The sequence below is a fragment of the Acanthopagrus latus genome, chromosome 6 (genome assembly GCF_904848185.1).
Source record: "Acanthopagrus latus isolate v.2019 chromosome 6, fAcaLat1.1, whole genome shotgun sequence".
NCBI lineage: Eukaryota > Metazoa > Chordata > Actinopteri > Spariformes > Sparidae > Acanthopagrus > Acanthopagrus latus.
Genome location: NC_051044.1, coordinates 15,126,028 through 15,140,423, shown reverse-complemented (window position 1 = coordinate 15,140,423; position 14,396 = coordinate 15,126,028). Strand labels below are relative to the sequence as shown.

At 41.9% G+C, this 14,396-nt stretch overlaps 2 protein-coding genes across 5 annotated transcripts; one reads left to right on the top strand and one right to left on the bottom strand.

The window, feature by feature from the left end:
* The first annotated feature begins 138 nt into the window (after nt 1-138).
* On the top strand, nt 139-7,605 carry stau1 (staufen double-stranded RNA binding protein 1). Of its 4 annotated transcripts, none has more exons than XM_037100229.1 (15): nt 139-340; nt 2,017-2,325; nt 2,620-2,741; nt 2,852-2,996; nt 3,104-3,257; nt 3,376-3,547; nt 3,658-3,753; nt 3,885-4,097; nt 4,186-4,329; nt 4,441-4,587; nt 4,699-4,774; nt 4,886-5,205; nt 5,299-5,421; nt 6,202-6,281; nt 6,813-7,605. In XM_037100229.1, the coding sequence occupies exons 2-15, from the start codon at nt 2,133-2,135 to the stop codon at nt 6,898-6,900; spliced, it is 2,073 nt and encodes a 690-aa protein (XP_036956124.1). In that variant the 5' UTR covers nt 139-340; nt 2,017-2,132; the 3' UTR covers nt 6,901-7,605. The 4 variants fall into 4 exon arrangements, with proteins under 4 accessions (XP_036956124.1, XP_036956123.1, XP_036956122.1 ...); XM_037100228.1 differs by having other exon boundaries at nt 3,101-3,257; XM_037100227.1 differs by having other exon boundaries at nt 2,852-3,008.
* Nucleotides 7,606-7,892: 287 nt separating this feature from the next.
* Nucleotides 7,893-12,898, bottom strand: LOC119020699 (retinol dehydrogenase 10-A). The gene is made up of 5 exons (XM_037100230.1): nt 11,862-12,898; nt 10,608-10,706; nt 10,246-10,391; nt 9,764-9,895; nt 7,893-8,982 (listed from the first exon to the last, which is right to left on the bottom strand). Exons 1-5 carry the CDS (start codon nt 12,312-12,314, stop codon nt 8,862-8,864), a joined length of 951 nt encoding a protein of 316 aa, XP_036956125.1. The 5' UTR covers nt 12,315-12,898; the 3' UTR covers nt 7,893-8,861.
* Nucleotides 12,899-14,396: the final 1,498 nt, after the last annotated feature.

Here is a 14,396-nt window from a genome sequence, read left to right as displayed (position 1 = left end):
AGCATTACTCTGGACTTGTTGGGACGAGGAGGAGGATGATGATGATGATGATAAGAAGAAAAAAAAAAGCAAGCCTGATAAATATTCACGATCCATGAGATCCTGCTTTATTTTGGAAGTATTTCCTCTCTGGCGACGTCACTTCCTGAAGAGCGAATCAAGCTAGGGCCATTCTCTTTAGTGTTTGCCCTGTTTTCCCAATGTCCATCTCCTCACCGCCCGTATTTTAATTTAAAAATAACATAGACTGACTCCCGAAACTGGACGTTTACAAAAGAAAACGACAGTAAATCAAAGTGTACTATGGAGTAACTAAAAACAGCACAAAAGGAACGACGAGGTGAGGTTTATTTTAATGCAGAGCCTTATCGAGGGGTCGAGGTTAGCTAGCTAGCAATTTCACCGGTTGTTTTCTAGACTCGCCTGGAATTAAATATGAGACGTTTTGTGTTACTAAAAAATAAATCAGTGTCAGGTGCTGCTGCTAATGAGTTGTGAGAACATCTTCCTGAATACACTATTGCTAGTCATCTGAGTGTTCAGGTTAAATTTCTACAGACGTCCCATTATATGCATCCCTCCCACTGTAGCTAGCTAGCTGACGTTAACGTGGTCTTATGGGAGAGCTCCCTCAGCTACCCGGTGGTCTGACACATTTTTCAGCTTGTTAATGTTCAGCTGGAAACCTTGTTTTATTTCTGACATACGACCAAATCTTTGAAAGAAACAAACAAACCTGTAAGTCATCAAGACGTTGTCGTGTATGCATGTTTGCAAGCGGCAGAAGCTCCATATTTGTAGACGCTGCCTAGCTCGCCTTATCACAGCAAAAAATAAGCAATCGTTTCGTTGTCATTCAAGTAGTGAGTTAGTTAATATTGTGTATCATACATTTAGCTGAATGAGGCACACGTTTAAATCGCTACAAGTGAATTTTTAATTGTTTTAGATCACAGAAACCGGTGGCTCTAAGGGCCCCAGACTGTGATGGACACCTCCCAACCGAACCGAGCACTTTGATAAGAACACAATAATTCAGATGTTTTTAGGTCTGTATCATCCTGGTATGACAGCTATTGACGAGGAAACGGGTTAAGTCGTGCCAACGGGGGTGGGCAGTGTTATCCACCCAGCTGGTGGCATTGTTTGGTTGTCGTCGTTCATGCTGGCTGTGACTGGTAAATAATGTTGACCTGGTGGGTGAGGTCCTGTCTTGGCACCCCCCATAAATCACAATCACACACACACGCGCGCTATTTTGGGGCATTTACTAATGTTGCCAGTTCTTTAACGAATGCAAATTTGGACAGTTAGTTACCAGAGTTGTCATCTTATCCTGCACAACATAATCTGACTTTTTGTAAATCCATTAATGCATAAAAGGGGAAAAGATAACCACATAATGAATCTTTTTTTGTATTGCCACAAATGGAATATAGCATAGAAATGTTCTTTCTTCTGAACTGCACTGTACTTGTACTATAACCAAACAACCTAGAAACCTGTGTTAGTTGATTCTAGGGCACATTTTACCTGGTAAGGCAGAATCTTCATTGCACTTGTCAGATATTGTATTAAGTTCATCTGGGCTTATCTGAGGTTACACTCAATGATTTAAAGATGCAGAATGTATCTGTTTTGAGGTTGAAAGTTAAACTTGAGGGTGTAACATCTGACCATGAAGCTCAGTGGTTAGCAGTGTTGACTCACAGCAAGAAGGTGCTGGTTTCAAACCTGATCCAGGCAGCTGGGGCCTCTCTGTGTAGATTTAGCATTTTATCCCAAGCATTGCATGGGTTGTCTCCCACAATCCACACGTGTGTTGCCTGAGTAAATTGGGACAGTTCATTACAATAGATTTTAGTTTGGGTGTCTTTGTTTGTCAGGCCATTGATGGGCATCCTGAGGGCTCCAGTATCTGTGACAGGCTTTAGATCAATTCAAAATGCTGCTATGTTCTTCATGTGTAGTATTTGGTGCATCTCAGTCACTTGTCTTATATCCTCACTTTTTCAGGCAGAGCACATATCAGACCTCCTCAATAAAGAGTTCCTCCCACTTTGGCGTTTACCATTGCTGCACTACAAAGTTCTTGACCTCAACCTACGATTGACTAAGCTAGACCACCGAGGATGTCCCAGCTCCAGTTTCAGTGTCCGGCTAGCCCCATGCCTGCTGCCTCTGCCCCACTGCAGCTGGGGCAGCCACAGCCTGGCTACAGCATCCCGTGTGCCTCAGGCACCTTACCCTCGGAGAGCGCCAGCCAGCCCATCAGAAGCTCCGCTCTCCCTGCGGGCTCAGCCACTCCCTACAATACCACCACAGGTTGGCTTTATTTATTTGTTGGGGAATGAAAGCATATATTGTATTGCTGCAACTCTTCTTCTGTTTTTTGTTGTGCACATTAAAGTACTGTTATTAATTAAGCCACTAACAAATGTAGTTGCAAGTAATGCATAGGGATTTTTTTTTTATTCCTTTTAGCTTCTTATTTTCTAAGGTTTATTAAGCCCTACATGTCTGTTTCAGATTATTTTTATTTTGCTGGCTATGGGACTCGCAACAAACTGTAGCTTTGTGTTCATCATCATGTTTGTTTTCTTTTTTGTGATGTCCCAGTATCTAACATGGCAAACCCTAAAGAGAAGACCCCCATGTGTTTGGTGAATGAGTTAGCCCGTTTCAACAAGATTCAACCTGAGTATAAGCTGCTTTGTGAGCAAGGACCAGCTCACTCCAAGGTACTATATTTATACAGACAACCCAAACGTGTAATTTTATTCAAACTATCGTCTTCTTTTGTCACAAGGTAATGCTGGTGACAGAGATTGAACTGTATTTCCTCTGTCAGATTTTCTCAGTTAGACTCACACTGGGAGATCAGCACTGGGAAGCGGAGGGGACCAGCATCAAGAAAGCCCAGCATTCCGCGGCTGCATCTGCCCTCGATGAGACGACACTTCCCAAGCCCACCGTTAGGACGCCCCGCAACACAGGCAAGAACCCAGGTGGGCTCTTCCCACTGGCTCTGTAACAGTCTATGGATAAGCTTAGCTAATATATGGTTATATCTTTTGTTTTCTCTGTGTTGGCCTCACAGCAGATGGAATGACACATACCATGGAGTTAAATGCACTATGTATGAAGCTTGGTAAAAAGCCAATGTATAAACCCATCGACCCGTACCCGGGGATGAGACCACCAAACTTCAACTACAACGTCCGGGCTCCAGGACCTTACCAGCGCTCTATGCAACAGTGAGTTTCCCTTTCCTGGAAATTAGGAAATGTGACATTCTTCCATTTTGTCTTGATTTAGATAAGTTTCATTTGTGATATGGTAAAAGACAGTTGCATCGACTTTTTTTGTCTCCAGGTACTACTACCCATTTCCTCCAGTGGGACCAATATTATACCACATGGAGCTTTCCATCGGAGGCCAGCAGTTTTTTGGTAAGGGACGCACACGGCAGTTAGCCAAACATGATGCTGCTGCCAAGGCCCTGAAAGTGCTGCACAAGGAGCCAATCTTACAACAGTTGCCAGTGGTGAGAAAAGAAGTGCACAGTCAGCATGGAATAGTGCGTGATTGCCTTTTGTGCAGTTTTATTCAGGCAAACATCCTTTCTTTAATATGCTCTTGGCTCTCTATCGACAGATGAATGGAGAGCCTGAGGAGGAGAACCTCAACAAATCAGAAATCAGTCAAGTGTTTGAAATTGCACTGAAACGAAACTTACCTGTCAACTTTGAGGTGATTTATATATTTTTTAGAATAAATGTTAATAGGCATACATCAGTTCAGTAATGTGTCGACAAGATGTATTGCTTATGAGCCCACTCTCTCCTGTTTAACTGTGGAGCTATTGATCTGTTTTTCTCCAGGTTTTAAAGGAGGAAGGCCCTCCCCACATGAAGAGTTTTGTAGTGTGTGTTACAGTCGGGGAGTTCACTGGTCAGGGTGAAGGGAAGAGTAAAAAGATTGCCAAGAAGTTGGCAGCAGCAGCGGTGCTGGGGGAGTTGAAGAAGCTACCCCATATACCCAGTGTGGAAAAAACGCTGCCACGCATCAAGAAGAAAACCAAATCCATCATCAAGGTAATGTAATAAGTGAGCTGGAATAAGAACAATCAGTACAGGCCAAGAGTCTTGTCATTTAGTGATGATTAATCTGTCACGCCGACAGCTGCAGACCAGCCCAGAATATGGCCAGGGAATGAATCCCATCAGTCGCCTGGCTCAGATTCAGCAGGCCAAGAAGGAGAAGGAACCAGAATACAGCATGGTGACAGAGAGAGGTCTACCTCGGCGCAGGGAGTTCGTCATGCAGGTGATTTGATAGAAACTGAAGCATTCCAGTAGCATTGTTCCTGCTTCCCTCTGCCTTTGCTTGTTAATTGCTCACCTGTTCAGTGTTTTCGCTGCATGTTTTCTAATATAGGTGACAGTGTGTGGCCAGTCTGCGGAGGGAATGGGACCCAGTAAAAAGGTGGCCAAGAGGAACGCAGCAGAGAAGATGCTGGAGCTCTTGGGATATAAAGTGCCTCAGCCTCAGCCCCCCAAACCGGCACTCAAGACTGATGAAAAGGTATTATTATACCTATTAATCAAGTCCTATAAACTTTGAAGACGATTAATTTGATATCTTTGTGCAAAACCTTCATTCCTTCATTTACATGTGTTGTATTTGTCATTTTAGACCCCAGTGAAAAAGCCTGGTGATGGGCGCAAAGTGACCTTCTTTGAGCCTGGCTCTGTAGAGGACGTGGCATTGGGTAACTGTCGATAGATCTATCAGACTTGCATATTTGGCAGTGGTCAAATAATTTGGTATATTATTTCTGTTGTGCTTATGTAAACTTAACAAATGTGCTTTTCACTTGAAGGTTCCAAGGAGGAGGAGTTCCGCCTGCCTTACCTGAGCCACCAGCAGCTGCCTGCAGGCATCCTGCCGATGGTACCTGAGGTAGCTCAAGCAGTTGGGGTCTGCCAAGGATCCCAGGCTAAAGATTACAGTCGAGCTATACCCAACCCAGGCAAGGCCACAATCACTGCCATGATTGCCAACGAGCTGCTTTATGCAGGGACATCCCTGACTGCTGAGACTATCCTGAAGAACAAAAATAACATGAACCAACTGCCCCACGGACCCCTCACCAGGCCTTCAGAACAGCTCAGCTTTCTGGCATCGGTGCAGTCCCTGCAGGTAACTGACAACACTCTGCTCTGATGATAAACTATAAATAAATAATTGCATTTGATTTAAGTTCAAAATATACCATATTGTATTTGTTTACAGGTGGAGTACAAAGATTTTCCTAAAAACAATAAGAATGAGTTTGTGTCACTGATCAACTGCTCGTCCCAGCCACCGCTCATCAGTCATGGGATTGGGAAAGACGTAGAATCGTGTCATGATATGGTGAGTATTTTTAAAAATGACAGACTTCATCCCTCTAGTTTGATACTTTTTGTATACCTGACAGAATTGTGTGTGCGTGTTTGTGAGAGAGAGAGAGAGAGAGAGAAAAGAGACAACATTGCAGCCAAAGTCCTAGAAATGTGGGAGTATTTGGATGCCTTAGGAAGTACCAGACAATCGTTGTTAAATGAAAACCAACAGGAACAGCAAACAAGTGGCCATCAGAGTGTCAGTTACATATTAGCTTTTAATATCGCAAGCTACAAACAAAAATTGAAACATGTTTAGCTTCGTATTTTAGTCATATGCTGCATGTTTCTGCCAAATATGTGTTTTTTAAGTGCAGTAAACAGGTCTCTTTTATCCTTGTCAGTGTCGTTGTCCTCGCACAGAACAAAACAAGTATGACTGGTTGTCAGGTTTTTGGAAAAAGTCTTTGAAGGTCACCCTAATTCCTCCTCACTGTACACCCCTAATAAGCAGCTGTGGTACCAGACACACACCAAGACATCTCCCCTGAAAAACACAGGAAGGTTTCCTGACTTTTAACAACATAATATGAAATGTTAGCAGGACCAAAGGGAGCACAGCTGCTGTCAGTGTCAGGCTGATATGTGATGCACTTACAATGATGCAACAAACGCCCAGTTATTCCCAAAATGGAGCTGTGTGTTACTGCTCCCTGGACACCCACTCCTTTTCTTGAAGGATACCTGCTACCAAGACACTGCAGCTTTACTTCACCGCTTTATTAACTGGCACTGTTCTCCACCTCTCCAGGCTGCACTGAATATATTGAAGTTGCTCTCTGAGTTGGACCAGCAGTCAAATGAAAGGACAGGAAATGGACCAGTCTCTCGGTAAGCTGTGGTAAACACTGTCTCTCCTCTCCTGTGTAGCTGTGTCTATGATAAGCCTTTCAGTGTGTTCAAAAGAAAAATGAGTAATCAGTTGCAATAATAACGCCCTATGTAATCTCTTAAATTAGCATAAAACAGCTTTTGTTGTTCATCCATTAGCAGTGCTCTCTGCCTGTTTTCCAACCGGTTCCTGTTTCACTGGGAGATAATTTATTAATTTTTGCACCATAAAAAGACAGATCAGCTTAATAACTCTAGTTGGAGTATCATCTGATAAAACTGTTGTTTGATTACTAAGAGCACAGTAGCAAGCTTTTATCTTTTTAAAGGTCCGCTCATGATTAAGGGTTACACAAAGTGTTCGGTGTGGTTTTTCTGATTGTTTATTGTGCAAACATGACACTTTATCAGATGATTTTATTCAGCATTTATGTAAATACATCTGTAAAATTCAGATTACAGCCATCAGAGGATTCTCTTGGCAATGATTAACTGTTGACTGTGACATTACATGGGCTTTATTTTCTACAGGTGTGGCAAGCAGGAAATCGAAGGTGACTTGCACCTCAAACAGGCTAACTCAAGCACATTGGCACAGACCCTGGATGGCACTGTTTAGATGATCAGGTTTCGGTTGTCTGTAAAAGCACTAGAGAAAACTCAGACACTGTGTTCTTAGTCAGTTTTAGAAGGCACCGCTTTGGGCTTTGTATGCTCTAAACCATCAATGTTCACTGTCATTATTCCAAAATGTTCACAGTTAAACAAGATTGATAGGAAAAAAAATTGTGCTTCCCCTTGATGTTGTTTAATTGTTCACATTATTTATTTCTGTTTTGTTGTAGAAAAAGCAGCTGTATCCTAGTCAATGCGTTTTGGGGTTTAAGTGTTGAAAAAAAAGAAGCAATTTAACTGTGAACCTGGTTTTTATTTTCCTTAGAACTTGTTTCCTCTCTGTGAGACCTTTTTACCAGTTTTTAAGTCTTGCGTTTGTTCCCCTGCTGAGGTAGTTAATTAAACTAGGTCTTGTAAAAGTTTGGACCTCATCTTTGGCTATGGTGCAGCTGCCGAACCTCTGATTTTCCTAGAGTGCTTTATATCAACAACCAGTGTTATCGACATTACCATGTAGGGCTGGGAAGAAGTTCTGACTAAATGTAGCGTGTGATGTAATGTGACGTTGTGTCTGCTGTGTGAGGCAGGGACGTTTCCTTGTCACATCAGTTTCCCTGATTCTCCCTCCTCCTCCTCCCTTTATGTCAACCTTCTTTCTCTCTCTGCTCCCCATGGTAATTAAACTGTGCTTATGTGCACAAAACAAAGACTTCCGTCATCTTGTCTTTTCTTTACCTGCCAGCGGTGGAACAGATAATCGAAAAAAGGTTTTAGTCATCTGGAGTTTTGCAGTGATTCAATATTATCATCTTTCCACTTCCAGTGGTGTCGTATTGTCATGATATTATTAAAATGTGCTGCTGTGTGTCCAAGTTAATGAGGGCAACAGATTTAAATAAAGAGAAGAAACACCGAGAAGAGTTGTTAAAGTTGTAATCATTTAGATTTTCAACATGAGCATCTATTTTGTAAGAAATACAACTAAACAACTTTCTGTTTACAGTGCTGCCAAGCCATCCATTTGCAACACCACTGTCCTAAATGCACATCACAGGTCTGTAACAATCTGTCAGACATAATGTAGGTGCTGACTACAAACACAACTAATTACTCATTGAAATCTTGTATGCTGAAGTAAACATGTTTGAACACTGTGATCTGACCCTCTCACTAAAGTTACATAGAGCAGATACAAGTGACAGAATCACTGTTCACCCTGTTACCAGACACATCAAAATGATTTTGAAGCTGTTATTTTAAGGGTAAAAAAGTTATTAATGTTGCTTCAATGAAAACCTATTAAAGATATTTTAAGCCTGTTCTACTTCAGAACAAGTTAATACCGAACCTTGTTTAGTGCCAGCATCATTATATAGTCATGCTCTTTAGCCTTAGCACATATGTATGTTCTGTTCAGTTCTCATAAACACAAAGCAGCACACAAATCAGTTGCTCTCATGAGAGAGTTTGAAGTGTTTTTCAATCAATTTATTTTATGTAAACACAATACAGCACAACGCTCTGGTACATTAAATTACAGATATTAAAGACATTCCCCTTTTGGCCGGTCCAGGATTCAGACACTGTGAAGCATTTTTGTCATTTTAAAGCCTTGTGGTGAAAACAGTTTTCGGGGACTTCAGACTTCATTTGAACATTACAGAGATGTTTTGTTTTTGTTTTGTTTTTTGTTTTTCGTTTTTTTGGGGGGCACTGATGAACACTTGGCTGAGTCGTCATCTAGTACACACTTCTGAATGATGAGTCCTGAAGTCTAAAGCCCCCGTCTGTTTGGCCTCTGATACCCCACATGTTAGGTTAGGCCCCCTGCTGTCCAAATAAGCAGAAGGATGTGGGGTTTTTTTGTTTGGGGTTTTTTTGTTGTTTTTACATTAAATTTGAATTTTAAGTTGTTGTTTTTTTTTTTTTACCCCCCCTTGCTGCTTTAACTGTATATGAGCAGGACTATGCAGCCGCAATGGCAGCATTAGCTGCTTGTTTCCTCATGGTCTCAATGAAGGGGACCATGCACTTGTCGGACCCCATGAAACGATACGTGACCACATTGGATTCCCATGGCAACAATCTGAAAGAGAACATGTGCAGTGGAGCTTAAAATACTGAGCATCACCCGCTGAAGATGCAAGAAGAATTTTAGTTTAGAACATTTTAAAAATGAACTAAACTTACTAACAGAATGTGTAGAAACAATAGTTCTGACAGTATGTGAAAGACGTCCATGAATGCAGGGATATTTACTGAAGTTAGCATGCTAACCAGCAAATCCCTGGGAATGATTATCTCTTTCTTCCCTGTGCTAGCAGTGTAAACACCAAGACACTGGCTAACTTCACAGCTAACTGAGCTAACAAGCTAACAGTAGCTACAGTCATAAACAGTAGCTACTTTATAGATCCTATTATAAGTGTAGTTAACACCGTTTACAATTTCCGAGTTAATTAAAAGTTGTTTTTTTAAGTTAAGATATAGCAAAATGATAGCAAGGTCCTAAATGAAACTACTTAGTTTAAAAAGGGGTCTGAGGACATGCATACATATTTAATCTTACTCTTCTCCACCACTTCAATATTTAAAAAAAATTATCTTATTAGAAAAAGAGTTGATATTTATTTTTCCCTCTCCTCTAAAAAGCTTGATTGTTACTCCATTGTTCTCTATAGGCTTGTTTTCTTCCACTGTATCTACGTTTAAGCACCCGTGGGAACCAGTAAGTACTTTCTGATACCTGATTCATAAAGTGAAGTCATGCTCTTAATCGCGAGCCGCCGCTGAATTATGTATATAAAGCGCCGCCTGAATTATTTATTGTCTTTTAGTTAATATGTATGTGTGGCTTTTGCACTCACGCTCTGGACAGGAAAGGCAGGTAGGTGAGGCGAGGGATGCACACTAACGGTTGGTCTATCAGGATGGCGTTCATGGCCTGCTCCACGCAGTACTGGGGCTCCAGAGGAGGCAGGATCAGTTCCACTTCCTCCCTATTAGCGGCACCAGAGGACAAATGGGCTGTCACTTATGATTTATTATACAGTGTTATGACAGCAAACTCATGGCCAAACATAAACAGAGTGCTTACCCTCGTCAACACACCCACACCCTGCGCTGGATACTTGTCAGGGGTTTAGTTTTAGAGTGTCGACAGCACAAATGCCACAGTCTCACAGTTAACTTGCATTTTTTTAAAGGCACATTTAACAACAGACTGGTGGATATTTGGTGTTCCTGTGGAAGTTGTGTTACAGTACTCTTGTAACATGTTCTGGCTTGAGTCTAAATCGCTCAGTTGAAAAGGCCTGAATGACAGTATGTGAGTATTTTGTCGGCGTACCGGATCTTGCAGCCTTCAAACATGCCCGTGTCCACGATGTAGGGGCACACGAGGGTCGTCTTCACTCCTTCGAACTCGTCGGCCAGCAGCTCGTGGGCCAGAGACTCGTGGAAGCCCACTGCGGCAAACTTACTGGCACAGTAATCCTGTCTCAAACAAAAAAATCAAATCTGTTTACTCTGTCTGCACAAATATCAGGTATTTACAGTATGACTCCTCAAACCCTCTCAGACTGCTGCTTTTTTTGGTGGTATATGTGTTTGAATATGTGGATTTCTTTGCTGACTTGTGTGTGAGAGACAATAAAGCTGTCAAGGCTTAGTGTTGCAGGGAATCTTTTTTCTCCCTCCCTGGTGGTTCACCTCGACACAAGCGGTGCTGAAGAGGCCGAGGACGCTGGCGATGGTTACAATATGTCCGTGATTCTGGGCCTTCATCTGAGGGAGGAAGGCCTTCACCGTCTGAAAAACAAGCATACGTACACAGGAGGTCATTATGAGGTGGCGAAACTGCACTGTACATACAACTTGTAGTGACTTAAAAGTTGCTCAATGGGAAGAAAGCTTATTTGGCACGAGCAGTGCCACTTTAAGAGGATTAATGTGGGAATCCTGCAGTCCATAGTGCGAGGGGGGTGGATAAAGCTATTAACGCAAGACATTTTACACATCTTGCATCATAATATGCACAATGACCTGCTGTGTACAGCAGCTGATGCCAGAAAGATTATACAGTACAATGTGAAATCCACAAGCTTTATTTTTTCGACTCTATTACATCTCAGTAAGTGCTGAATCATTGTGTTGGACTGAGAAAGTGTGTGAAACAGAGCACATAAAAAAAGAATTTAGAATATGATGACAATTAAGCTATAAATGGAATCCACACAAGAGTTGGTTATTGCGTTGAACGTTTGGATAGTTTGCCACCATTGTCACTTCTGTCAAGTTTTTCCGCTGTATTTTTGGATCTGGTATTTATTAAAATCATGATTAAATACTTCTCTCTGCGAGTTCTGGCCAATGTTTGGCTGTGAGTTACAACAAGCAGTGGCGGACTCAGGATGTTTGAGGGGCGAAATCAGAGAGGGGGCACCCCCATGATGCCCTGATTAGACAACAATGAAAATCTAAATTTCTTTGGAGATTGTAACATTTACAGGGTAATATATACATTCAAAAAAAAAAAAGAAATCTTAAACCTATCCCTGTACAACAACAAACATCTGGAACATGAGAGTACGTATGTCAAGAAGCACACAGCCCATACTTAAACAGATGGAAGTTTGAGTGCAAAATAAAAGAAATGAATCATGTATGATTAAGCCAGTCTGGATAAGAAAAAAAAAAAAAAACTAATTCACAGTGAGAGCAATTACTACTCTGGATAAACAGATCAATGAAACAGTATATTTGCTTGCTTTCCTTTGCATTTTTTTTTTATCGCTGTGTCTTATTTTTAATGTTTCTCTTTGCCCCTGTGTCTGTATGATGGTACTGAACTAATCTTGCCTTGTTTTGCCTGGTGTACTGTTAAGTCGAGGGACGCGGGACTCCCTGTCTCATCTTCAGGATGTTTCACTTCAACACATTTCACATTGACTTCAGAGTGCTCACCCAGAAGAGGGCATGGCAGTTGACCTTCATGGTCCTCTCCACCAGCTCATCGGGACAGTCTAACATGCGCTCCCCGGCCACCACTCCGGCATTGTTCACCAGCATCGTAACATCCCGGCCCAGGTCCTGTCGAACAAGGTCTGCGTTCCGATACACATCGTCTCTTTTGGTCACGTCCACCGTGTAGGTGTGCGCCTTGCCCCCCATCTCACGCACCAGCTTGGCTGTCTGCTCGTTGGAGCTGCTGTTGATGTCCCACAGCACCACCTCTGCCCCATGCTTGGTGAATTCCTGGGCAAAGAGGCGACCCAGACCGCCGCCCGCTCCGGTGATCAGCACCAGCTCTCCATCGATGGGCTTGGTGCGTGGGCGCATGACGATCCGCAGAGAGTTGCGCAGGATGAAGTAAATCACGTCCAGAAGCATCATCTGGAGGTCCATAAAGAAAATCATGATGGTCTGTTTCGCAGCTGATGGGGCGGATTGTAAGAAGTAGATGTGTCAGTTTGGCTTCAGGTGGTTTAGACTTCACACCTGTCGCCTGTGGAGGTGTGTTTCCAATTTGCCTATATCTAAATGTCAGGCTGCGTGAGTGTGAAGGACGCAGACAGCCAAGCTGGTGTTTCCCTCCTTCTGCGGCCCTCAGCCTCCGTCTGCAGTTTATTTAAACACTCTCCCCACGGATTAGAGGAAATGCCTTGAGCTGCTCATAAAACCACTTTTGTTGAAAGCTGTGAATGTATGCATCCCATCATTACTGAGCAAAACGCCACGTGCCAGAGGGCATTATGCAGGGTTAAAGTTTCTGCGTCTTTACTCACTGTTCACAGCTCTCACGTACTGTACACGTGTACCTCAAAGCACCATTCTCACACACAACAAAGTGAAATATGTCGTCAATATGTATGTGAAATATCCACGTTATGACTCAGTGCGTGAGCATATGTTTATCTCTCAGTAAGGCAGAAGGAAGATGAGGAGCAGCAACACTGTAGGTGAAGAGATTAATCATCATGAGTAACTGAAATGGGATTTTTAACCATTACTTAAAGTGGGGCCCATAAGCATGTACTGTAGTGTCTGAATGTAATGATATTAAAACAGTATATCCCTGATGTGGATTCTGTATATGAATGAATTCCCGCCTCAAGTGTAACACATACCAGGACAAATGAGTATTTAAGTAATAAACTCCCAGCAGTGGAGGAAAGTAACTTACTTTTACTTTACCATACTTATGTATGAATTTGAGTTGCTTAAGTATTTAAATCTCCTGCAGCTTCCTAACTCTACTCCACTTTGAACTAATAATATTGTACATTTTACTTCTCAACATTTATCTTACAGCTTAAGTTACTAGTTACTTTACAAAATTAAGATATTTTGCACTTTAAACATTTGAAAATGCACAAATACGTTATTCAGTGGATTAACACGCATACACAACATTTCATGAGCCCAGCTTCACAAATAAGCATTTGCTGCTTTTCTATTGATTTAATAATAAATGTTTTTATTTGTTAATGCTGGACGGTGGTTGGACCAAACAAGCTCTGTGAAGATGTCATTTTGGTTCCTGGGTAACTGTGACTCACTATTCTTAGACTTTTATAAACCAAACAATCAATCGATTAATGGAAAAAAAAAGAGTCAGCATAAAAATAGTAATAATCATTAGTCCCACACAACATGATAGTTTCACCTCAAGTCAACTAAAACAGTAAAATCCTGGTTTCATATCAATGCATCAGAATAACAATCTAATGATGAGGCAGTTTACATTTACATTTTTAGTCCAGTGAAGGGACGCCGTTCAAGGACAACCTTTGGTCCCGCTTCCACCTCTGGCCAGTAGAATCAGAATCATATGAAATGAGAACATAAGGAGATTATGTATTTGTGAACTGTAAATCTCTGCATTGTTACTTGTTGCTTGTTTCTGTATCACGTTCTTGTTCCAGACTAACACTGCCAGCCTTGTTTACTCCCTGTGTATGCTGGCATGTGAGCCTTAAACAGAGACTCATGGCGGTGAATTGGCATGTTTTGACCCTTTATGTGCAAACTGTGTGTATTTTAACATTTTAAAGCACTAATAGATTTTTCCTCCTGTGTCCTCCAGCCTGCAGAGAGATGAAAGTGACCACTGAGTTGAAAGATTAGTTGAAATTGTTACCAGTAATGTAAAGATGATCTATAAACTTTTCGCTCAAAAGAAAATCTGCATCCACATTTTTTTTTATTACTAATCTACATTTTAATCCAATGGCGCTTCATATTTTCACCACAACATGCCGAACAGATAAACACCCTTTTTTCTCTAAAAACACAGAATATATTTACAGAAATGGTGTCACGGCTGTAAGAAGGAGGTTAGTTCAAATGCTGCCAAGAATTTTTGCCCTACTGTGAGTTGTTGAGCAACCCTTGGAAGCCGCGGCAAAGATCACATCAGAGTCAGTGCCTTGAACGTGCTGATATAGTACCTGAGTGTTGGCACGCAGAGCAGGATGATGCGGAGCTGCGACTGATTGT

What these genes read in the sequence shown, in the direction of transcription:
- LOC119020699 (XM_037100230.1), bottom strand. Translation starts at nt 12,314, where the DNA reads ATGATTTTCTTTATGGACCTCCAGATGATGCTTCTGGACGTGATTTAC. An exon ending in TCAGCACCGCTTGTGTCGAG is followed by an intron (nt 10,392 to 10,607) that starts GTGAACCACCAG and finishes TGTTTGAGACAG; the next exon opens with GATTACTGTGCCAGTAAGTT. An exon ending in CTGCCTTTCCTGTCCAGAGC is followed by an intron (nt 8,983 to 9,763) that starts GTGAGTGCAAAA and finishes GTTCTCTTTCAG; the next exon opens with ATTGTTGCCATGGGAATCCA.
- stau1 (XM_037100226.1), top strand. Translation starts at nt 2,133, where the DNA reads ATGTCCCAGCTCCAGTTTCAGTGTCCGGCTAGCCCCATGCCTGCTGCC. An exon ending in CACTCAAGACTGATGAAAAG is followed by an intron (nt 4,588 to 4,698) that starts GTATTATTATAC and finishes TTGTCATTTTAG; the next exon opens with ACCCCAGTGAAAAAGCCTGG. An exon ending in TGTAGAGGACGTGGCATTGG is followed by an intron (nt 4,775 to 4,885) that starts GTAACTGTCGAT and finishes TTTCACTTGAAG; the next exon opens with GTTCCAAGGAGGAGGAGTTC.